General features: G+C 40.9%; 2 protein-coding genes across 27 annotated transcripts in view; one reads left to right on the forward strand and one right to left on the reverse strand.

Moving 5' to 3' along the window:
- Positions 1-2,159, forward strand: part of grip2b (glutamate receptor interacting protein 2b) — a 52,399-nt gene extending 50,240 nt beyond the window's left edge. For all 25 annotated transcript variants that reach the window (XM_077528529.1, XM_077528532.1, XM_077528539.1 and 22 more), the window contains one exon: positions 38-2,159. In XM_077528529.1, the coding sequence (XP_077384655.1) occupies positions 38-47 (10 nt within the window). In that variant the 3' untranslated portion in view covers positions 48-2,159. The remainder of the gene's footprint in view (positions 1-37) is intronic.
- A 2,750-nt stretch (positions 2,160-4,909) lies between these two features.
- LOC144024556 (sodium- and chloride-dependent taurine transporter-like) lies at positions 4,910-22,548 on the reverse strand. 2 transcript variants are annotated; one of them, XM_077530947.1, is made up of 15 exons: positions 22,299-22,548; positions 17,663-17,922; positions 17,405-17,539; positions 14,534-14,622; positions 14,011-14,156; positions 13,319-13,451; positions 13,104-13,238; positions 12,804-12,907; positions 12,590-12,714; positions 12,057-12,169; positions 11,764-11,901; positions 10,409-10,511; positions 9,425-9,525; positions 8,758-8,928; positions 4,910-8,446 (listed from the first exon to the last, which is right to left on the reverse strand). In XM_077530947.1, exons 2-15 carry the CDS (start codon positions 17,919-17,921, stop codon positions 8,285-8,287), a joined length of 1,914 nt encoding a protein of 637 aa, XP_077387073.1. In that variant the 5' UTR covers position 17,922; positions 22,299-22,548; the 3' UTR covers positions 4,910-8,284. The 2 variants fall into 2 exon arrangements, with proteins under 2 accessions (XP_077387073.1, XP_077387074.1); XM_077530948.1 differs by having other exon boundaries at positions 17,693-17,922; positions 22,299-22,547.
- Positions 22,549-25,365: the final 2,817 nt, after the last annotated feature.

A 25,365-nucleotide genomic window follows, 5' to 3' on the forward strand; every position in this document is an offset into this window, starting at 1 on the left:
GGGGTCGTCAATCTCTTTGCTTTTCCTTTTTTTGCAGCACTTGGTGAAAAGTGGTCCAGGATTCGCCTGCCGGTTCTTCACTTGAGCCACCAGACCGCCAACGTGAGGACGGATGACGTCATCGTGGAGACGTTCGCAATCGCTGCTAAAAGAAATACAAACAAAAAACAAAAAACGCCGCAATTCCACCGGAGAACTTTTGTTACGTGCGCTGCAGCGCAACAAGAGCACGCCACCGAATTATGATGTCATCACAACTTTCACTTTATTTTTTATTTTTTTAATGTGCAGTCGGTCAGTTTTTCCCGCTTCCTGTTGGTGTCCCAATACTTTTGTCCAACAACATTTTGACCTCCATGTTGTGTCCCAATCGTTATGTTCAGATTCATATTTATATATATTTTTTTTTATTTTTCCCTGTGGCTGTCCCAATACTTTTGCTCCAAATCCACACGGTTACCATGGCAACATGGCTTCTTGTGCGACTGAAGTGCTTCCCGCCTTTCCAGGCTTTGCTTGCCGGAGTGGAAATTTCTGGAATCATGAGGTCGCCCTCGAGTGGTTCAAACCACGCCCCCTCTTGCCCCCTCTTGTCCCGCCCCCCCACCATATTTTTGGTCCCACACATTCCATGCTGAAGTTTTCCATCGTGGTCACCTGCTGCAGTTTTCTTGCTCTCGGAGCGGAGGCAATTATTTGTGGATTAGCGGCGCTAAGAGGAACCCGCACGCCCGTCACATGAATTCGCCCACCCGAGAACACCCACCGAGGAGAGGAGCGCACCCCCCCCCCCACCTCACCTCGCAAAGTCAACCGGAACATTCTCAGCTTCCACTCGTTCTCAATTTGACACACTTTGTCTCTCGTCAATTCATCACAGATCGCCTTGGCGCACCCCCTTAGATTAACACCTTCTTTTTTTTTTATTGATAACACGTCAAGGCCAGAATAAAATGAAATATCAGCTTTTTGCAAACTTTTTAAGCCATGCATCCCTTTCAATATGCAAAGACAGTTGGCGCACTCCCGCTTCCTTCAACACGCATTAGGATCAAAACAAATCTATGAATCTCTTGTAGTCTTTTCTAAACATTTCAAATGAAGTGAACCCATCAACATCGTGACATATTTGGTGCACCTCCTCTCTCCCACAAACAGCTGCATAAAATGGGAACCAATCAAACTGACAAATAGCCAAATTTCCTGCAGTCTTTCCCAAAGCCTTTGAAGCCGTGCGCACCATTTAACCTTTGCTCAAAGTTGGCGCACCCCCTTTCCTGCGCACACACCCGGAAACAACACGTCCAAACGTTTTATTAATTGTCCCAAAAACAAATGTGATTTTTTGTTGTCAAACTTTTCTAAGCAGCGTACGTACCCTCTAATAACATCCGCACACAATTGGCGCCCGCCTGCACGCATCTGCAATTGAGTTCAACAAAACGTGATCAGAATCTTGTTGGTTTACATGTAAATAATGACAAACGTGTCCCAAATGACGGCTGTGCGTGTGTCGAAAAGGAATTTTAAAAAAAAAAGCACAAATGAACGTGTCGTGTAAATATTGTTGTGACTTTTTACATTTTGTAAAAGAACAAAAACCTTCCAAAGTGTTGTGTTGAATTTCATGTATTCATAACGCGTGCGTGTGCGCGCGTCTTCCTATGCATCGCAATAATTTTGAAGTTGTGTTTGAAGCCCAATCTGGAAGCAAAAAAAAAAAAGACCAAAAAGATGATGATTGGAAAAGCTTTTTATCTGATGAGTTTTTCTTTCAAATGAATAATGAAATACAGTCTGCATATTTGGATTTCAGCATTTGCAAAACAAAAATAGCAACGGTTGACCCCCGCTGGAAGACAAGATATATTTCGATATTTATTTGGATTTATTTCTCTCAACTTGCGTATGTTGGATGGAATGTGGCTCCGTTCTGTTTTTGTTTTTCAACGGAGTCTTAAAAGCACGAAAATGTCAGCAAAACTTCTTCCTCGTTCCAGATTGGGCTTTTCATCAAAGTCTCATTTTGTCCTTGGAAAGATCTCAGTGTAATATAATATTTTTGTACCAGCAACTTTCTCTTCACAAAATTGGGGAGCAAATGAAAATAAATGAATAAATAAAAAAAATGTCATGTGCAAAATAAAAGGTCAAACTTTGTTGTTGTCATTTGCTTTAAAAACAAACAAACACGTGATCATTTTTTTGTCGTTTTTTTTTTTTTATGTAATTTTTTGTTTTTATAAATGTCTTACAATACATGGTCATTAAAAAAAAAAAAAGCCTTTTTTTTTAATGCCTTACTATAAATGGTCGTTTTAAAAAAATCTACCCATAAAAAAAATGCCTTAGTATACATGGTCGTTTAAAAAAAAAACAAAAAAAAAAAAACGCCTTAGTATACATGCAATTTTTTGTTTTTATAAATGTCTTACAATACATGGTCATTAAAAAAAAAAGAAAAAAAAAGCCTTGCCATAGTCATTTTTTTTTAATGCCTTACTATAAATGGTCGTTTTAAAAAAATTACCCATAATAAAAAACGCCTTAGTATACATGGTCGTTTAAAATAAAAAAACAAAAAACAAAAAAAGACGCCTTAGTATACATGGTCGTTAAAAAAAAAAAAAAAAACGCCTCAGTATACATGGTCGTTAAAAAAAACAAAAAAACAAAAACACCTTAGTATACATGGTCGTTACAAAAAAATAAAGCCTTGCCATAGTCATTTTTTTTTTTAATGCCTTACTATAAATGGTCGTTTTAAAAAAAATCTACCCATAAAAAAAACGCCTTAGTATACATGCAATTTTTTGTTTTTATAAATGTCTTACAATACATGGTCATTAAAAAAAAAAGAAAAAAAAAGCCTTGCCATAGTCATTTTTTTTTTAATGCCTTACTATAAATGGTCGTTTTAAAAAAATCTACCCATAATAAAAAACGCCTTAGTATACATGGTCGTTTAAAAATAAAAAAACAAAAAACAAAAACAAAAAAAGACGCCTTCGTATACATGGTCGTTTAAAAAAAAAAAAAAAAAAGCCTTAGTATACATGGTCGTTAAAAAAAAAAAAAAAAAAAAAACGCCTTAGTATACATGGTCGTTAAAAAAAACAAAAAAACAAAAACACCTTAGTATACATGGTCGTTACAAAAAAATAAAGCCTTGCCATAGTCATTTTTTTAATGCCTTACTATAAATGGTCGTTTTAAAAAAAAATCTACCCATAAAAAAAAAAGGCCTTAGTATACATGGTTGTTAAAAAATTTTTTTTTTTAAAAACACCTTAATATACATGTCATTTTGTTTTTTTTTTAAAAATGCCTTACAATACATGGTCAATTGGTCATTAAAAAAAAAAAAAAAAAGACGCCTTACAATACATGGTCATCTTTTTTAAAATGCTTTACTATACATAATCATTTTAAAACAAAAAGCCTTGCCATAGTCATTTTTTTGTTTGTTTTTTTAAATACCTTACTGTATATGGTCATTTTAAAAAAAACGCCTTACAATACCTGTTTTTTTATTTTTATTTACTTTATTTTTTTAATGCCTTACTATAAATGGTCGTTTTAAAAAACCCAACAATAATAAAAATAATAATAATACAATAAAATAAAAAGCCTTACTACGGTCGTTACAAAAAAACAAAAAACACACCTTACTATATTGGCTTCTGTCCAAATATATTGGGACACTTTTGTGGCCCAATATTTTTGTTCAAAATAAAATCCACCCCAAATTTGTGTCACATGACATGAAGAAATAAATAAAACACAAGCTGCGATTTTTTTTTTTTACGTTTTTATTTTTATTTTTTATCAAGAGACAACAAAAAACAACTTTTACACATTTGAAACCTGATCAACACTTTTTTTTTTTTTCAAGCTTACAGATGACTTGGAAGGAAACACAAAAGAAAAGCGTGTTGTCATTTTCTCATGGCGGCCGTCGCCATGGAAACCGTGAGTGGGATGACGATGATGACGATGAAGAGCAGCATAAATGTGCTTTCCCCGTGACGGTTGGAATCGGACCAATCGATCGAGCGATTGAAGGGAAAAAATGGAAAAACGTCAGCTCGATTGGGGCTCACTTGTTCCCTGACGTCTGCCCGCTAGGGGGCAGCACCGAGTCAATCAAGCGACTCATCCAACAACATTCGAGCCAAACAAACACTTTGGAAAAAACAACATCGTTATTGCACGCGACTGACGTCACGTGAGTGACAGGATTGTGAAAAAAAAAAAAAAAAGAATTCATGAACATGTGAGCGGCACCAAAATGGCCGAAAATGGTTTCAATCCGTGACGTTTGCTCGTTAGCATCACTCGTTAGCAGCAGTCGCTAGTTAATTCCCTCGTTAGCGGCGGCTAATGTGGCGTTCGGGGACGCCTGCGAGAATGGGGAACTTTCAGCACTTTGTACAAAATTGATGCGTCCGGGATTTCATTTCATTTCATTTAAAAAAAAAAATGCTATCATTGTAGAGAATGACTTTTTAGTTGAGGAAAAAGATGAAATTATATCAGCTACTGTATTAGAGGAGAAAACAATAAGCAGGGAAAAATGGTCATATAAAGTATTTGAAGGAAAAATGTAATTGATTAGCGAGCGGTATTTATTTGAGGAAAATATGAACGTGATATTAGCTATAGCATGATTTATTTGAGGAGAGAATCATCACTAACCACTTGATTTATAATATATTTATTTGGAGGAGGGATTTATTTGAATTGAAAAAGTGATTTATGTGATTTAAATATTTAAACAAATGATGTGTTGTATTAGAGAGGAAAGTGTTATATAAGCAAATCTTTTATTTGATGTGCTATGGTGAAAATGATATGAAAATGTGAACAAGTTATTTGAGGTGATATGAAGCAAATGTTTGAGTCAAAATATCTATGAATAATTTATTTGTGGGGAGAAAAAAAAGTGATGGGCTGTTTATTTGGACAAAACATGTCATGATGTTAAATATTGGAGAAAAATGAACTATTTATTGAAGGAAATAAATAGGAAGTGTTTCCTGAAAGGAAAGAGTTGATTTACTTGAGGTGAATTTGAGTAGCGAGCATCACAACGTCAACGATTGATTGAAGGAAATGACGACTTTCATCAAAAATGTTTACCGATGCTAGCATGTTGTTGTTAGCATGATATTAGCTTGACGTTAGCATGTGTGTGCGTGGAGGATGGGATGGATTTTTTTTTCAAGATGGCGCAGTTAAAAAAGAAAAAAAAAAGAAAAAAAAAGTCAACTTTGTGGACAAAAGTATTGGGACACGCCCCTTGAGGGGATTTTCCGTTTGGGGCAAGTTGGTCAGTGCGTTATTATATTTAATACAGAGCGGCGGTTCAATTGCATGTCTGTCAAGTACAAATATGACTTGTTCCAAATAAAAATCACATTTTTTTGAGTTGATGTTTTTGATTTGCTGTCCAGCAGCAGCTAATACTGAACATGTATAATTAATACAGAGCAGTGATTCAATACAAATATGAATGGACATTCATTATTATGCCCCCATATAAAAACACGGCAAATACACACATTTTTTTTCTAAATTACTAATGACCATTTTTTTCCATATATTTGTCATTTTATATATTTGTCCAAAGTCCTCACCAAAATTCCATTTTTTTTCTCTCAATACTTAGTGAAGGTCAAAATTCTCACAATACATAATACAAATTGCCACATTTTCACAAACTTTTTTGTCCTAAGACTTATGTAAAAATTCCCACATTTACTTCATTTTTTTTGGTTTAAATATTGATGTGAATATTCCCACATTTTCCTTTTATTTGTCCAAATATTTCCCTCCAAATTTGGAAATTTTCCCACTTTTTACCCCAATATTTATCTGTTGAACCTCCGATGTTTTTTTTCTTTTTTCTTTGTCTAATTATGTTCAAATTCCGACATATCCACTATTTCCGTTTTAATACTCATGTCTAAACATCCACATTTTTTTTCTATTTTAACCAATTAATTTTGTCCAAATTACCACCTTTTTACACATTTTGTCAAAATAGTAAATACAAAATTCCCATTTTTGCATTTTTTGTCTCCCTATCTGTCCCAATACTTTTGTCCTATATATATATAATTTTATTGATTGTTTTGTTTTACCTTTTTGTCCCAATATGTTTGTTGAATTATTATTATTATTTTTTTTTTTGGGGTCTGACCTAATAATAATAATAATTTCTTCCGTCGTCTTTATCTTTTTTGTCCCAATACTCAAATGATTTTCTCTTCCAGGTGATGTTTTGCACGTTGCCATGGAAACATCACACTGACACAACTGTGTGAAATCTGCCTAGCGACAGCGTCCCAATACTTTTGTCCATCCCATTTGTATAGCGGCGGGGTTTTTGTTTTTCTTGTTCTATACGTGAAACTACTCATTCACAGTGAATACAAGAACACGACAGCCCGAAGAGAACATTGACGGAGGAGGACTCATCATCATCATCATCATCATCATCATCATCATCATCATCATTATAATGATGATGATGATGGTTGAAAGTGAAGTTTCCGGGCACGGGGGTAATCAAACCATTTGAGTCCGGTCAGAGGCTGGATGGGGTCCACAAGAGCTCGATAAAGACACACATCGTCGGATAGCACAAAAGACGACAATCGTTAACGTTGGGGTTCGTCCCGTCCAATCGGCGTTTATGACCAATCCAAGCACTGACCTACAAAAACAAATGGATAGCCGATAGAGCCAAACTTTTTGGAGGTGGCGAGGCCTCCATATTGCTCCTCCCAACAACGTTTCAGGCACAACTCTGTCGAAACAAAATGATTTATGGTGGTTGAAATTTGTAAAACGTAAACCGGATGATCTTTTGCAACTTGCCTTAAATCATGTCGAAATGAGATGCGTCATTATGTTTAGTACAGGAGGAAATTTGCGTCATTTTTTTAAATTAAGGAATTATGACTAATTCAGCAAAAGATGAATAATCAATTCCATCAATAAAATGTACAAACTGAAATTGTAAAAACGTAAATAAAACGAAGAATATAAACGCAAAACATATTGCATAAATAATTAAATAGATTGACTAAATGATAAATACACAAAATAATTGCCTCAGATGTGACAAATAGTCAGTTTAGATTGTTAATGTGTTCCTATTATCATTTTTTTTGTTTTTGTGATTGATTTGTGAACAACAACTTGCTGTACTGACGTCACCGGCAAGCACGAAGGCGCTTTTATCTAGTTTTTTTTTTGGTCACTCTTAAAGTATCATGCGTTTATGTTTTTAGGTTTATTTACGTTTTTACAATTTGATTCTATGACTTTTGTCATTTTGAACAAATGTAAAGAGCCAATTTCAGTGACGTCATCAGTGTGGCAGCCCGATCGCATCTGACGCCCAAAGCGGAAGTCCCGCCTCTTGCGTACGCCATATTGGGGTCGAAGGAAATGAGCAATAAAAGAAAAAGGGGGTCTTCAAAGCAGCGCATAGACTTGTCACTTGTTATCGATTTTTGGAACTTGTGAAAAAATAGTGAGCAGCCCGGCACAAAACACCGACTCCGCCTCCGGCCGTATACGAGCTGCCGACCAGCTTTGAATGTCTCGTCCGTAAAGTTGATACTGCTCGCGAGATGGGAGGAGCAAGATGGCCGCCCTGTGACTTCAACGGCGTGTCTCGACTATCCAGTCATATATACAGGTCAGTGGCGTGAAGGTGCGTTTCACAACCAACATTCTGCTTTGGACTTTTCCCACTTACACATTCAGTGGATTCTTTGCTAAAGTACGTTTTTGTTGTTTTTGTTTTTTGGCTTGTCACAGCTTTGATTTGTCATGTATAAAAATGGTCGCAGCAAAACAGACTGAGGGGACTGACACTTAAAAACAAACAAAACAAAAACAGTGTGCCATAAACATTCTGGCCATAATCGGCTTTTCTTTTTGGGATTCGGTCCAACTTTGAACTTTGGATTGCAGGAGACTACAAAGTCACCTTCTTATCCAGAACAAGAAGAAGAAGAAGAAGAAGAAGAAGAAACTTCCGTCATGAAGTAATCCTAAAAACATTTCAAACTACTTTTTTTTTTTTTTTTTTTTTTCCTCATTCCACCAGCCAGAGAAACGGACGGACGGACGGACGGACAGCGAAACAGAAGGCGGCTAGTTAGCGTTAGCTTAAGAGAAGCATTTGGGAGGCTGGCGGGAGAGGAGAGCGATCTCATGGAGAGCTTCCCACCCCGCGTTGGTTTCTTTGTTTTGTTTTGTTTTTTTACATCATGGTTTCTACGATGGTGTGTGAGGGGCCCTTCATCAGCAGTCCCTTGTTCCCGTTGGGGTCCACTCCTGGGTAGGCCAGGTCCCGGGGGCTGCGGTGGTCCGCCGGGCGGGAACTGGCGCCGCCGCGAACCGGGGCCGCCACCGCCTTGATCCTCTGCACAGAGACCGTTCATTGTTTTTTTTTTAGTTTCAGTTTCATACTTCAGTATTAGCTACAATTACATACAACAATCATTTAACTACAATTTACTACTTAAGAATTACTAGTAAGACTATGACTACTACTAGTAGTGAATTTCTTTGTAATTTTCCCATACTTCATCTTTCTTGGCATTCAGCTATGAGCATTCCGCTTTCAGCATTGCCGCGCAATTTCGCCACTAATTGCACTTAGTCTGATTTGCTTTTCGCGACGTTGCCGTTCGCGTGGTCGTTGAAGGCAGCCAAGTATTTCCTTTTGCTCACCTCGATGAGCGGCCCGTCGGAGCGGATGATCTTGATGACCACCACCATTGGGATGCAGATCATGGAGGCCAAGGCCAAAGTCCAGCCCACTCCGATGGCCCCGTCGGGATACTCGTACACTTTGTTGTACGTCAGCGGCTTGTATTTGACCAGAGAGAAAATGAAGCAGCTCTGCAAGACAACACAAAGCGAAACGTCATCCTTGTGTCAAGCTGTCAAATTCATCTCAAGCAATTATGCACTTTTTTATTCTTGAGATGAAAACTAAGTTTTATTATTATCGGTTCAACATGTTTCACTGAAACATGTAATAAAGACATCGTTGCATTAAATGTACAGTTACAAATAGGTGTGTCATCATTTTCTGTCAAAAAGTCCTAACTTTAGGAAAATATCGACTAAACTGTCAATTTCGTCAACTAAAATTGCTCTTTATTTTCGTTGACTAAAACTAAAATACAATCAGGTGACTCAAACTTTAATTTTAGTCAAAAGACGATAACTAAAAGTAGATGAAAATGTCTTGTCAAAATGAAGAATGTTTACGCAACAGTCAGCGGTAAACGTTTTAACGGGTTTTATTAAACGGGTTTTATTAAACGCGTTTTAACGGGTTTTAACGGGCACGTGCTGCAGCCGATGGAGTCGAGTTCAAAATGTGTCTTACCACGCACAAGCAGGGAGTGATGACAGACCAGCTCCACTTCATCCAAGCGTTCGGTCTGTAGCCGATCATGTCCTCCACAGCATCGTAGAAGTTATCAACGCCTGCAATAAAAAAAAAATTAAAAAAAAACGCCAATCAGCTTTCAAGAAACTTTTCCAAAAGGCGCATTTTCACATTCGAATCGTGAGCATTCTCTAATCAGAACCTTTTCAAATATTAGCATTTGAACATGTTCGCACTATAGTTTTTTTTTTTCTAATGTTGATATTTGAAAGTGTTTGCATGTTAGCATTTTGAAATGCTTGCATAACATTTTCAAAAATTGGCATTTTAAAAAGTTTGCCTTTCTAAATATTGGAATTTTTAGCATATTTCTAAACATTAGCATTCCAAAAATGTTTTTCATTAAAAATATATCTTCATTGTTTTTTATTTTATTTTATTTTATTTTTTACAATGTTAGCATTTGCAAATAATGACCTTTTAAAATGTTTGCATTGGGAAACTGTTATCATTTTCAAATCTTGGCATTTTAAAAAGTTTGCGTTTTTGAAAAGGCAGCAACCCAAAATATGTTTATATAAATGTTAATATTTTCAATTTTTAGTATTTTTAAAAGCTACCTTTGGGAAACTAAGCATTTCGAAATATTGTTGTTGTTTTTTTTATTTATTTTGTTGTTATTTTTAGCATTTTCTAAATATGTCGTTTGCTTTTCTTTTTTTTACAATGTTAGCATTTGCAAATAATGACCTTTCAAAATGTTTGCTTCTTGTTATGTTAGCACTCCAAAATATCTGTTTCATTAAAAGTGTTTGAGATGTTTTCATCATTAAATTTAAAGCAAATTTCAAAAGTTAGTATTTTCAAACGATAAATGTTCCAATTTTCAAAGAATGTTTTTGAAATGTTCCAAAATGTTTTTTTCTTTTTTCTTTTTTTTAAACGTTAGCAACCCTTTTTCCTGATTTGAGAAGTTCTCACCATAAACCCAGGCAACAGCGACACATTCAAAGAATGCCACCCACAGAAGGCAAACGCCGCTCGCTGCATAGTAGTCAAACAGCTGGAACACGTACATGCCACCCTACGGACACACAAAACGCAAACACGCCGGCACTTTTAGCACTCCAACAACAAAGCAGGAAAATGCACATCTTCAAAATACGTCATCTCATTTTCTTTTGAAAGTATTCAATAGAATTGCGGGCTGCAGTCAGAGTCTCTTGCTTGTAAAATGTTGTAATCTCCAGTCAACAAAAATAATTTGGTCAACGCACATTTTTCACCCGACTAAAACTAGACAAAAAATGGACTAAATCAAAACGGGTTGAGGTTGATTAACTGTGATAAAAACTAACAAGCGTGACTGAAGTTGGACTAAAACTGAGACTGAATTTAAAAATGGCCGACAAAATGAACACTATTTTCCAGGAGAGGAACATTTTGAAATTTCAAATGTTAAAGGCAGACAAAAATTTCCACTAGGGCACATGAACATTTTTCAAATGTTGACATGAGCGTGTGGAGGATTTGCGATCTGTTAAGAGCTACATGAACATTTCTGTCTATTTGAAGGTCCTAATCTTATAGCAAAACAAAAAAAAAAAATACATTCCAAATGCGCTCGCACGTCACTGCGGCCATTAAAACCGATAACGCGGATAACGTTCAAGGTGACATCAGCAGTCGGATGGACGGACTCCTTCAAGGAAATGATGTTTGGATGAAGTGGGCGGGGCTGCGGAATGCAAAAACGTCTCCCGTGACTTTGTACTGGCCCAAGAAATTCATTTGGCTGCGCAGGCGGAAAGCCGAGTGAGGCGGTGACCTTACGAAATGTCCCAAGTTCGTCGGTGTCTCTCCTTTCTGCCATCTTTTTATATGATGGCTAGCTTCGTTTCCATGGTAACTGCTTTTCTTTTGGCCGGAGCGGCATCCAGAGAAGACGCCGCTTTCTTCTTCTTTGCGGCCATGATGTGGGAAAAAAGAGGGCGGAAAAAGCCAAAGACACTCCCACGAGTGCACAAGCGCTAGCGCCAGCTAATGGCTAAATCGCGGACGAGGGGAAAACACGGTGGGCAAAATGGTGGACCAGGCGTAGTAACCATTGTAAAGTGGAAACGCCTTCGGTCGAGTGCGTCTTAACTCGAACAGTCCCACAGTAACAGTTTCATAGTAACTAGTTGCAAAATGCCGTTGGACCTTCGCCGTAGCGCCATGTTTGCATCGGAACGAGTAATCAACATAAGACGAGCTATTGATTTGAGTTCATGACTCTCGATTGAAGCCGTTAAATATGATTCAATATGGAGTGCAGCTGCATGTGCGTGTGTTACCTTGGTAACCATGGTGAGTCCCAGCAGGTAGCTGATGCAGCATATGATCGCGATGAAGACCTCTCTGCGGTAACCCTTCCGTAGGAAGGACGGATACAGATCCACCAGTGATGTGATCTGCCCTTCCACCTCCACAAACTGCACACACGCAAAAATACATTTGAGACTGACCGCACAAATAATGAACAGCGCATCCCAAAAGTCTTCTCGGAGAGCTTTGGTACGAGCGGCGACTTGACGGAATTCTGATGTTGGGATGTGTGACGCGATCGTGTCGGTTCCAAACGGCTCACCTGACTGTCGAGGCCAAGCAGCAGGAGCATGATGAAGAAGAGGATGGCCCAGAGTGTGGGGAAAGGCATCATGGTTACGGCTTTGGGGTAGGCGATGAAGGCCAAGCCGGGACCTGAACGGATTCCGGCACACAGGATAGAACCGGTCAAAAGTCGTTCTCATTGCAGTCCAGTCTACGACTGATCTTCATGACGATCTTCAGTGACCAAAACATTTGGAGCAGCAGATACACATTTGGAACAACGTTTTGAGTCGAGTCGAGGCAAATGAGGACGCAGTCAAGAAGAGCAAAGCAGCCCCAAATGTGATTTAACAAGCCGTCCGACCAAAACACAGCGTGTACGTCCACCCTGCGCAGTTAGCTAGCAAGCTAAGAGTACAACCCGAAAAGACGTCTTCCTTGAATGCATGCACATCAAGCAAAGAAATCATTTCGACTGGATCTTTTAAAAGTAGCTTCCATTTTAATTTTAACAGGTCGTAACAGATGTACAGTATCCAAGAGCTCCTTTTTTTTTGGGAAGCATCGTACCTGACTCTGCCACATCCGCAATGTCCACCCCTTGCTCTTGCGCCATAAAGCCCAGGACGGAAAATATTGCGAAGCCAGACACAAAACTGGTACCACTGTTGAGCGCTCCCAGCAGCAAACAGTCCCTGTGGCACACGTGGCATCAATCAATCAATCAATTGCTCAATTCATCTCATCAATACACGCAAAAAAACCTCTAGTGCCCCCTACTGACCTGTAGCAGTTGTATTTGTACTTGTTGTAACTGCCGAGGGACGTCATGGCGCCCAAACAGATCGCGTAGGAGAAGAAGATCTGCGTGCCGGCGTCGATCCACACCTGACCGCAGAGCACGTGGACAGACAGACGGACGGACGGACGGACAGACGGACAGACAAGCGAGACATCGACTTGACTGATGTTCATTCATTAGAACTGGTAACATAAGACCACGCTTGAGTAACTAGTAACATGGTAACTCGTAGCGTCCCAGTAAGATGGTAGAATAGTGGCATGCTAACATGCTAGCACGTACCTCGGGGTCCTTGAGGCGGGTGAGGTCGGGGTACAGGTAGAACTTGATGCCCTCGGTGGCACCGGGCAAGGTGACGCCACGAATCAACAGGACGATGAGCATGACGAAGGGGAAGGTGGCCGTGATGTACACCACCTGAAGGCAAGGCCACGCCCACAATCACGTCAACTCCACCTGATGTTGCCGCCTGATGCTGTCGGAGGGCAAATGGCGACCTTGCCAGTGGACTTGACGCCCTTCCAGATGCAGAAGAAGCAGATGACCCAGACCAGCAGGAGACACAGAGCCAAGTCCCACTTGATGGGGCCCAAGTCCTCAATGCCACCGCTGATGCCCAAAACTTTGTGTCTGCACCGTCAAGGAGCAAAGTGATTAACAGGTGGAACACAACAGCGTTAATTGGTTGAACCGAAGCGCAACCAGAAACCCAAACTTGAATCCCAACTCCTAAGACACGAAATCGAATACATACACAAGTCTGAATCGAATATCTATCTCGAACTCAAACGCAAACCTGAATGGTAAGCCGCAATCCCCAGCCAAAACTCTAACCCAAACCCACCAAAGCCAACAATATATCCTCAAACCCAAATGTGGAGTTTGCCTTCTGACCTTCGCCTCGAAACACGATCCTCAAACCTTGACTGAAATTGGATCCACAAACCAAGAAACCCAAACCCCAACGCAAAGACTATGTTGAACCAAATGACCGAAACCCGACCTTAATAACTGAACCCGGTTGCCAAAGCCCGAACTGTAACACCAAACTCTCAACAGAAATCCACAAACCTAAACCCTTTGAATCCGAGCTCACACATCCGAGCCCGAATTCAAACCTTCACCCCCAAATCCCGAAAAGCGACCCCGTCACTCCCTTCGGCGCCATCGTGTTTGGTTGCGTACGTACTCCCAGAACTCGGTGACAGGGGAGGTGAAGTTGGAGAAGTTGGAAGGCAGCCAGAGGCTTTTGTTCTTGCGGTACGTGTCCTCGATGCAGCGGTCCGTGTTCCAGGGCTGGTTACATTTGGCCCACGGCAGTTCGGGCTGGAAACACTTGAAGGGCAAAAACAGAGGCAGAAGCTTTCAAATGTGCTTAAGAAGTGGATGACTTTGTCAAATTACACACAATTAAGCTGTCAAGTCGCTGTGGAAGGATTTCCATAATCCTGGAGATTTGAAAAACTGCTGGGTCGCCATCACCGTTTATGGACGGCCAAATCAACCCAAATGTCCAAACTCCAAATTTGGTCAGTTTCATTTTCCCACAAATCTAAACATTCCTTTGTTATTTTGACAAGTTATTGGTCAAGCTGAAGTCTTGTGACGAAGGAATTGAAGTGGATCATAAAAACAAAACGAAACGAAAGGTAGTTTTCATGCCGCCTGACGCCAGTAAAATGTTCCTTTCTCTAGTCGTGTCTCTGCGTTACCTGGAACAGGTAGTAGAGCCCCCAGGCCAAGATGACGATGTAGTAGATGTTGAGCAGGGACACGATGACGATGGAGGCGTATCCGATTCCTGCAATCGCACAAGGAAAGCAGCGTTTGGAAACGGCATCCGTGCAAGTTGCCACATCACATTTCGCCGCGCTCAAAACGATTACGAATCCATCGACACGCCGCAACAGAAAAACCGCAACGCTGTATCAGGTTTTGCAGACCCCACATCCAATACACTGTTTGGCTGTTTGTTTGAATTGGACCACATCTGCATGGTGCGACTGTCGAGGAAGAACCAGAAGGAGAAGAAACGGGCAAAAATCGTTTCTTTTGAGAGCTTGCCAATGATCGAGGATCTCATTCACTGACTGCACCTGTGAATTTTGGCAACACGGATTCTTTGCTTTGCTTTCTAGCCTACGTCGTTGGATGAAATTAGACGCTTGGAACCTCAAAACAGTTTTTGAGTGCGTACATTCATCTATTCCTGAAATGGAGTTGCCAAAGCCCTCACAGTGCGACCGTTCCGTCTGTTTCAGCCACGGAGTTCGGTGTGTGGCGGCCTTATATTAGTCATTGCGTCACCTTGACCCGCATCCAAGACCTCGACGGTCCCTCCGCCGCATGGCGTCGTTGCAAGAGCTTTGTTATTGTTGATGGTCTTAAATGTAGAATCACGGCGACGGATGACACAAGGCAGTTTCTGGTTCCCGTTGCTCCAGGCCTGAGATGAGAAACGGCGTACCTGTTTGGCGAGCGATGAGACTCGGCAAACTCGGAGAGGCCAAGATGGCCCCCAACGCCACCGTGACAAGTCGCGCAACGACTGCTGCCAGCCGGACTCCGTTTGACGGTCCCGCCGTCGCCAATTTACCTGGCCGACATGTCGTCTGTGCCAAGCAAAAAGCGGGCAACTTGCTCAGCCGTTTTCAAGACCCGGACGGCAGGTGGCACGCGTTTGCTCTGTCGGCCACAAGACTCGACCGTGCTCGGATGGAGACTAAACGTCGTCGGTGCGCAGGCGCTATTTTTGTTTCCCACCAACCTTGAACGGCGTGTTATTAAATGTCACCCTTTTACCTATCAGCTGTTTTTCTGCTGACGGCTCCAGCTTGCCGACATCATACGCAGATATCAACGATCCCGCCCGGCCGCTGGGATTATTGCAGCCTGAAATTTCAAACGGCCTTTTCATCTATCCTTGCCGTTTTGAACGCCGCACCAAAAGGAATCAAATTGGAGACCTTCGTTACGAGCAGCAGAAAGTCTCCTGACTTGTCCCTTGCAAAACTACATTTTGTGTACAAGTGTGAACACGTGTCCATCGGTCTCCTCCTCATTTACGTGCAGAAGAACATGTGAAGAAACTGGCAGACGTCATCAATGGTGATCCAAAGAGCCACAGACAAAACACTTTTTAAATCACAGGAACTCAATCAATACTTTGACTCGTATCAACTTTAAATGTTCTAACCAAACGTCTTTGAAGTCAGGAAACACAACAGACTGCAAGTGGGCCAGATTGATCTATTCAATCTGTCAAAGGGGTTTAACGGGGTTAACAAGCGCGACCCTCAACAAATTTGACATGTTGTGAGAACGGTCTGCTCTGCAGGAACCTGATAACGATCCTCATGATATGATACAGCTGTGTTTGAGGAGAGAAACCTCTAAAACATGCAGGACTGCGGCCCTCGAGGACTCGAGTTTGAGAGCTGTGTCCTAAACGCTAATCCAAACAAAACACAACCAAATCCTGCCCCAGTCCCAGATTGTAACCCAAAACAAGCCCTACAAGACTTGATCTCGAGGACCAGGATTCGGGAAGCCTGATTTCAACTCAAAGCACACCAATGGAAACCCAAAACCAAACCTTCAACCCACCAACCTCGACGCCGACTCAATCGAACCAAAAGCCGAACATGGATGAGGAGAGAAATCAAGACAAATGCGAATCTTTTTGCTCCTCTCTCTCCCGTTCCATAATTCCAGCCGCTCCGTCGCAGCGATGCGTTGCCGTGCTGTTGCCTTGGCAACCTGTGATCCAGGACAATCTGTGCATCGTGTCGGGCGTTGGCGTGTAACGCGTGCGTGCGGCCTGAAATCAAGCGACGGAACATCGTCCCGCGTGAATATTGTAAAGAGCAATTACGGGCTTCATGAATATTAACGAGGGAGAGCCGAGCAGACGTGGGCGACGAATATATTAACCCCGTTTTGGAAGGTGGGAGGAAGACGAGGAGACAGACGCGACCAGGCGAGGATCAAACGGCCGTTGTGAGAAATCCAGGCCACGGCGTTGCCTGGCAACAGCAGCGGCGGCCGTCTGATTGGACGAGAGGACCGTAAAGGTGGAAGATGCAGGAAGCGCAACGTTAGCATTAGCGGGGTCGCGGGAGGACGCCGCAAGTCAAACAGTAACTCGCAACGATAACAAAGCGATTGGTCGCAGCGCTTGACTGCTTGACCTTTGACGTCAACAATCGTAGTCCCTCCCGGATGACCGATTCCCGGCCGATCTCGAAGGGACGACCCCGGCCGGACACCCTGCGGAGGAAACTCATTTGGGCCGCTTGTATTCGGGATTTCGGTCTTTCGGGACCGAAAGCTTGACCTGACTAAATCTTCAATCTTCAATCCCACGTCCAAGCGCAACCTTTAAACCGTAACCCTTACTGAAACGTTACTCCACAATATCTTCACCCCAGAACTCAAACATGATGCAAGTCACCTTTCAGTCCACCTAATATGTTTTTTTTTCTTGCACTTGCATAAGATGTATTTTGTCCAAAGAATCCGAATTGCAGTCAGTCAACAGTTTTTTTTCCTTGGCCTTGGAAGCAACGTGGCTGGAGACTTACCGGTGAAGATGGGACACAGCTTCCCCCAGCAGGTGATGCCACCTTCGGACGTGAACTGGCCTAGCGCCACCTCCAGGAAGAAGACCGGCAGGCCTCCGCCGAACAGGAAGATGAAGTAGGGGATGAGGAAAGCACCTGAAAGAAAGGCAGCAAAAGGAAGGGGAGGAGCTTGAGAGAAGCGTGCCAAGACGTTTTGGGCCGACGGCTGGCATCCACTTCTGCTCGATTCCACAGCCGATATTCAGATGCAGGACTTGCCGAGCGATTTATCGCGTCGCCTTACTGTACCTCCGCCGTTCTTGTAGCAGAGGTAAGGGAAGCGCCAGACGTTCCCTAAACCGACAAATCCTCCGGCCACCGACAAAACAAAGTCCAGTTTGCTGGCCCACTTCTCCCGCTGGGGGTGTTTGCCCTCAGCCTCGTCTTCGGGTCGGGTTCCGGGACTCTTGCCGGGGGACGGCTTCAGCGTGTCCTTGTGGAAGTCCTTCAGGCACTGGAGCTTTTCCTTCTGAGCCATTCTGAAGATTTGCAAGGAACGCAACATCAAAACATGTTGTGAGTCGTTACCCGAAATATGGAAGGCAAATCGTTCAAATTCAGAAATCAACGCCAATAATCGTACACCGTAAAACTGGACACCAAATGTGACATCTACGAAAAACCGAATACACAAAAGGAAACGACGGGAGTAAAACCAAAAAACAGAACAAAGAACAGAAAAAAAAAAAATCAGCCATGACTCGCACTACTCCGATCAATCGGCCACCAATCGTGTTTAACCGATTTCTGTCGAAAAGTACGTGATTGGCATAAAAACTGATCACCTGCAGCTCCTACTTGACGAGAGTGGAGTCTGCAAAATCATATTAAATCCTTTTTTTTTTATATTGTGACAGCAAAATGGGACATGATGCAAAATGTTTACCGATCCGCTCGTCCGACGTCTTTCTTGTGAATATCAAAAAAAACCAACAACTATTTTTAGTTGACTTTTCTTTTGACTTTGGGCTCCTGAAATAGATGAAAACAAATGAAATGAATCAAAATATTTCAAAGCATTTTGCTTTTTGCTCTCAGCTTTTTTTTTTGAAAGCAGTCGGATGTCTTTACGACGTCACTTGCTGTTGACAGAAAGCTGCTGCTGCTGCACGTTACTCTCAAATGTCGACACACCTTTTTGCAAACGTCATCTACAACCCGGACTGAACTGAGTGAAGTTCAGCTGATCTGGTAGGCTTTTCCTGGCGTGTTGGGATGCGGCTGACGCGTCGCAAGCGTTGAACAAGGCAAGTGAATGAAACACGAGAAGCATAACCCGCTTCTTCATTTCCAACCAAAAGCGTGCGTCAACAATGGAGGCGGCCATTATTGTCCGCTGCCGGTGGCGATGGCGGTGGGAACCGTGACAAGCCGTGACCGGGACACGTGCACGTCAAGAGCAATTTCAAAAGGGCTTTCACCTTCAAGGAAATACATATTGCAACAATTTCAGCAATTTTGCAAAAAAATTGTAATATTGTGAGGTGTATTTTTTTTTTTTTCTTCAAGGAATTCAAACACAATATTCCAAGATTAATGAAATGCTGCAGAGTCACTTTTCAATTATAAAAAAAATATCAAAATTATAATTCAAAAATAGTATTTAAATGAAGGACAAACAAAAATTTTAAAATAATAAAATTTGTCTTTTTTTTCAAAAGAAATGGGAATATGATGACATTCAATGTGAGGTTTTATTGATGAGGTTAAAAAAAAATTGTCATATATATATATATATATATATATATATATATATATATATATATATATTGTGTGTTGTGAAAAAATGAGATTAAAGTTATTTTTAGTTATTATTTTTTTTTTAGATTAAGTTATTTTTTCTGGCAATAAATATGTTAGTTTTTTAAGGCAGTCCCAGCATCATTTTTTGTTTTAAAAAAAAAAACATCATACGATCACAAGATTAAGTCATGTTTTTTTTTTTTAATTCTGCGATTAAATAAGATTAAAATGATTTTGGTTTTTTTCAAGAAAGAAAATCCTAAAATGACGAATTGTAATATTAAGACAACATTGAGATTAAATGTGTGTTTTTATTACATAATAAGATCCTATTTTTTTAAAGACAAAAAATCTTGTAACATGTGCAATTGCATGATTATTCTTTTATGTTGATGTTAATATTCATTTCTAATTGTTGCAATAAACGACCCCCACACATCTGTGAGAACCGCAGGATGTGTGTGCGTGCATGTGCCACACGCACACACACTAAGCTCTTACGTAACCTCCTCCACTATTTTAAGCATCTTTAGTTCCACTGGGCTGAACGACTACATGACCACCATCATCATCATCATCATCATCATCATCATCGTCATCATCATCATCATCATCATCATCATCATTTTCCTCCTCCTTCTGCTTGCTTCCACTTTGTTTTGTTTTTTGATTCCGACACGCATGAGGCGTTAAAAGTGAGTGAGCAGATCGTTGATGTGAATTAAGAAGTCCTAACGACCACCAGCAATTAGGATGGACAATATCGTGTTCCCTTCATGACTTGGAAGCATCTGTTATTTCTGTTCATCACGTTAATTAATATTCAACAACTTCTGCAAGTTTGAAATCAGGGAAACAAATAAAAAATATTCCTTCATCTGACCGTTAGAGTGGATTTGAAACATAGAAGGGTCAAAACATCCCTTATGAAAATTAAACTGCATTTAAAACTAGCCACCAGAGGGTGCTACAACTGCACAAATGCAAATCAATCCAATTTTATTTCTTTTGAAACAGATGTGCTGCTTTTAATATCGCGACGTGACGACAACGATGAACTTTTGTTTGTTACGTGCGACGAGCGGCCGGTGGAAATCACGTTAGTTCCGTGTGCTTTGTTGCGTGTTTTGCTTGCTCAGGTATCGCAGCTGCCACACGCGCACGCGCGAGCGCACACGCACGCACGACACGGTTATGCAAGCATGTCCGCATTTCATAATGCAAGTCGGCAGACGTCAAAAGCAATCCAGCAAAGATGGAAGAAAAGAAAAGAAAAGAAAAGAAAAGAAAAGAAAAGAAAAGAAAAGAAAAGAAAAGAAAAGAAAAGAAAGGAAAGGATGATGGAGAGAGAGAGATACAGAAAGAAATCTTTTTTTTTTTTTTTTGCATTCCATGATTACAGTAAATAAATGTTTCTTTTTTTTTTTTTTATTTTGAGATACAAACGTATTTTTCCAAGACAAAAAAAGTTGGAAAATTACAATATTAAACCAAAGTGTGTTTTTTTTTGTACGAGAGTAAAGTTGAATTTATTTTGGAAAAGATAAATCCTGATATTATAAATGACATTTGTTACATTTTCTTAAATGTGTAAAATTATAAGGTAATATGTGTACGTTTTTAAAAAACAATATTCATTATGTTATAAGATTAGAATCATACTTTCTCCAAGTCTTTGCTGAACTTTTACGCACATGAACAACTTTGTACTTAAATTTTTTTTTTAAAAATCGCAATATGTAATGCTCATCCATTTCTTTTCGTTTCTTGTCGCTTTGTTGTCAACGGCAACAGATGGGGGGGCGGAGTCAAAAAGTCTTTAGCGGCGATAAGTCGACGTCAAGCTTGAAACGTCGATGTGGACTCATAAAGTTGATGAATCGGTTCAACTGCCATCGTGACTCCTTGTGACTCGTGCACGAGCGAGTCAAGCCCCTCCATGACTGAGAAGATTCATAAATGAGAAACAAACAAACAAACGACTTTCACAGCAACTTTCAGGACATTTCGCCACTATTTTGGGCAGACGATTCCAAAATAATACGACTTCAGTTTTGTTCCACATCGCTTAAGCGTGTGCTGACGCTATTCGTTCGCGGCGTGCGTCATCATTAGCGTTAAGCTAACACCTAGCATACATCCGCAGTGAGGAAATATTCTCTTGCTTTTAGGCTTCATTTCCGGAAAAGAGAGACAGATTGAATGAAAATGGCAAATGAGAAGGAAGGAAGAGAAAAAGAGGTATAGAGAGACAACGTCAAACTAAGTCAAATATAAGAAAAACAGAGCGAGCAAGAGAGAGAGAAAGCGAGATTGAATGAAAACGGCAAACGGACTATATGAAATTGAAGTAAAATAAAAAAAGAGGTATAGAGACGATGTCAAACTAAGTCAAATAAAAGAGAGAGAGAGAGAGAAAGCGCCCCACCGCGCATGCTCACAACATGTCGGCTTTGTGACTGCGCGTGTGTCTCCATTTAACAACGCACGCAGTCAACAATAATCATCATCGGCGTCATAAACATCATAAACATGTCCATTTGTCAAAACAGTAAAGGAGCCATGAATGAGGTGCTTTTGTCCCCCCAACCTGCACGTGAAAGACGTCTGCCATGGAGTGGGGGTGGGGGCCAAAATGGGGAAAAAAAAAAAAGAAAAAAAGTGATGACAAAGAAAACAGACAATATAAGAATCAGCATCGAAGCATCAAAAGAGACATTTGCGTGTGAAATATGAAATGACATCTCTCGATTGAACGAAGGAAAGAAGCGCGTCGTGTTGCATTCAAAGCCGCCCTCCACAAAAAGACACAAGACACTCAAACGAAGACAACCGGCGCGCGCGTTGCGTTCAATGTCACCCACCGCCAAAAAAAAAAAAGAAGAAGAAAGAACCGCCAATGTCAAATGAATGGAGCAACAAAAACTGCGTTGCGTTCAATGTCACGCCAGCAAAAACTACCGACACAAGAACATCATCAAGCGAAAACCGGCGCGTGCTACATTCAATGTCACCTCGCAAAAACAACACCGATAAAAAGAAGCGGCGTGTGCCCCCCAAAAAAGGATATTTGGTCAATAAAAGGAGAAATGAGGAAGGTGGGAGCGCTTACCTGCTGCCTCTGTGCGATTTCCAAATGTTTTGCGTTTTGCTCTTCTTTTCTGGATTTTTCAAATTGAACAAAAGCCAAAGGAAAAAAAAAAAAAGTCTCTCTTTTGTCCTCTGATGGCGAGACTGAATGAACGTCTCTCCCCCCAAAAAAACCAAAAAAAAACCGCGTCCTCCTTATAAGCTCGTCTCCGTGAACTTTGTCTCCTCCGGTTTGGGGGGGCCGGAGTGACACCATCGCGAGTGAGTGGAAAATCACCGGGCCTCCCTCCCCCTCCTCATGCCCCCGCCCCCCTCCTCCATGCACCTTCCTCCCTCCATCCTCCTCCTCACCGAGCAACAGGAGAGCGGCGACGCGTTCGCGGCTTCGCGGAATCCCGGCCGTGCGCGCCGCACGCCGTCGTGGTTTGGATGGTGGGGAGAGCTTGTGATTTCCGAGGTGCACCTGAACGCCCCATTGAGACGCGCGATGCTGCCGGCTCGCATCGCAAGTCGCCGTGGCAGGTGCACGGAGGCAATTGAAGGACAAAATATGCTCGAAAGACGACACAAAATGGGGAAAACAAATGTACAAAAGTGAAGAAAATGTGTATGTTGACATGACTCCATTTGATTTTCATCGATATAAAATGGATGTGCGTCAAGATGATCTTTACAAGAGCAACTGGATTCAAATCCATTTTTAAAGGGATCGTTGGGATTTTTTTAACATGAATCTCAATTTGATCCTCACCTCCCGTGGGTGCGATCAGCACTGACGTTCGGTGACACCAGTTCTGGTCCGGCGTTGCACGAGAGGAAAATAGTCCAGCAAGCTGGCTGGGGTCTCGGAAATCAAGCGTTTTTCTTCTAAAAACTATTTGTTTTCAAAAGCGTGATACATTTCCATCGCAATACTCTTTCCTGAATAAAGTCAGACGCCATTACCGCCAGCCACTACTTTTCTGTTCGTTCGTTCGTATCACTGCACATATTTGTGAGTATGTTCGAACATACTCACCAGCCAAAAATGTTAACTTTCTTGGGAAAACAAAAAAACAAAAAAAAAGTGCAAAATGACTCTTGTACTATGTGGTTCACTGTTTTTAGAAAAGTCTAAATGTATGTTGTAGATATCCATCCATAATATCCCATGAATTTTGTCTTCATTTGCATATTTGCTATTGGAGTAATCCAAAAGTACAAGTAATCAATACGCATGACTTTATAATATTACGCTAATGACATTTGAAGATTTTGAATAAAGCAACACTCCTGACCCTGTTAACACCTCAAATATGTACAAAAGTAGCCGGACGTTATTCGATTGGCTAATATGTACTCTACAAATATTATCCGAGGGGAACAGTAATCGATGGTTTTTAGAGGTGTGCAAAATTTCCGATTCTTAGATTATTCACGATTCGGCCGTGGAACAATCGAGAACGATTCACAAACGTCCAAATTCCGATTATATAAATATGCCAAGGGAAGCGAAACGAGCGAAAAGTACGCGGAACTGAAACGCAGTAGCGCGCGCGGTCTTCGGGACGCTTTTGGGACGGACCGAGAGTACACATCCACAACTCACGCCTCGAGATTCAAAACAACAACAAGCATGGCTGAGCTGACCAACCCACCTCTTCGTGACATCAGACCTGCTCCGAAAAGGCAAACAACTTGAGGCGGAAGTATCAGCTAGCTGGCTGCAGTGCGTCGGTTAGCGTTCTACAGGGCGCCGCGCAGTGATACAAACGAACGAACAGAAAAGTAGTGGCTGGCGGTAATGGCGTCTGACTTTATTCAGAAAAGAGTATTGCGATGGAAATGTATCACGCTTTTGAAAACAAATAGTTTTTAGAAGAAAAACGCTTTATTTCCGAGACCCCAGCCAGCTTGCTGGACTATTTTCTTTTTTATTTTCTTCTCGTCCAACGTCGAACCAGAACGCGTGTCACCGAACGCTGTCAGAAAGAAGTCAGTGCTGATCGCACACACGGGAGGTGAGGATCAAATTGAGATTCATGTTAAAAAAGCCGAACGATCCCATTAATGTTTACACGTTCATGTTTACACAAGTTAAAAAGCAGAAAAGCACTTGAGGTTTTTTTTTTTCTTTGTACCTCTGAGAAACTTTAATGTTTACATGTTCATCTTTACACAACTTAAAAAGCAGGAGCGCACTTTTTTTTTTTTAGGCATTTGTATTGAAGTAGTAGTTCACATTGTCTTTCATTTATACCTCAATGCACTTTTGAGTGGATAAAAATAATATATTTTTGCTCAATGCTATGTTTTATTCTGTTGAAGACTGAATATACTTAAAAGCTGTTGTTACAGAATGAGGACTTGAGTATTTTATTTACTGTTTTGAACTGTTAACTTGATACTGAAATAGTAGTTTATGTAGGCTTGAGAGGACTTTTGTACTATTTTTGTAACTAATGTACGAAACATTAAAAGCACCAAAATACATTGTTTTTTTTCTGCTGCTTGGGGGGGAAATCAATAATCGTTTTATAATCGAATCGTAGCCTCTGAATCGTAATCGCAATCGAATCGTGAGGTGCCCCAAGATTCCCACCTCTACTAATGACATTTGAAGATTTTGAATAAAGCAACACTCCTGACCCTGTTAACACCTCAAATATGTACAAAAGTAGCCGGACGTTATTCAATTGGCTAATATGTACTCTACAAATATTATCCGAGGGGAAACAGTAATCGATGGTTTTGCATGAATTTTGGAGGATTTCAACAAAACACACAACAAACAAGCTGGAGAAACGCGTCATCTTACAAACTAATTTGATCGCGACCATTCGACAATTTTGGGGTGCGATCAAGACATATAGGGCTGCTTTTTTTTTTTTTTTTTTTTTTTGGTAGTTTGTTGTGGTTTGGTGGTACTTTCTGCTCCAAAAATTGCATAGCAAGTCAGTGGGTAAACGCAATCTAATAGGAGAAAAGGACTTCAAATAGAAACATATTCCAACCCTACCTTGGGAATGGTACCGCTACTCTTTTGATCAATAATAATAATAATAATAATGCAGGTACAAGTCTGTGTATGGGTGATGTGCAGCCACATT

Source organism: Festucalex cinctus, chromosome 8 (genome assembly GCF_051991245.1).
Source record: "Festucalex cinctus isolate MCC-2025b chromosome 8, RoL_Fcin_1.0, whole genome shotgun sequence".
NCBI lineage: Eukaryota > Metazoa > Chordata > Actinopteri > Syngnathiformes > Syngnathidae > Festucalex > Festucalex cinctus.

Excerpts from the sequence above, each read along its gene's own strand:
- LOC144024556 (XM_077530947.1), bottom strand. The coding sequence starts at position 17,921 with ATGGCTCAGAAGGAAAAGCTCCAGTGCCTGAAGGACTTCCACAAGGAC. Across the intron at positions 12,908-13,103 it reads CCCGCCTCAAGGACCCCGAG|GTGTGGATCGACGCCGGCAC; the intron begins GTACGTGCTAGC and ends CTCTGCGGTCAG. Across the intron at positions 10,512-11,763 it reads GACTCACCATGGTTACCAAG|GGTGGCATGTACGTGTTCCA; the intron begins GTAACACACGCA and ends GTGTGTCCGTAG.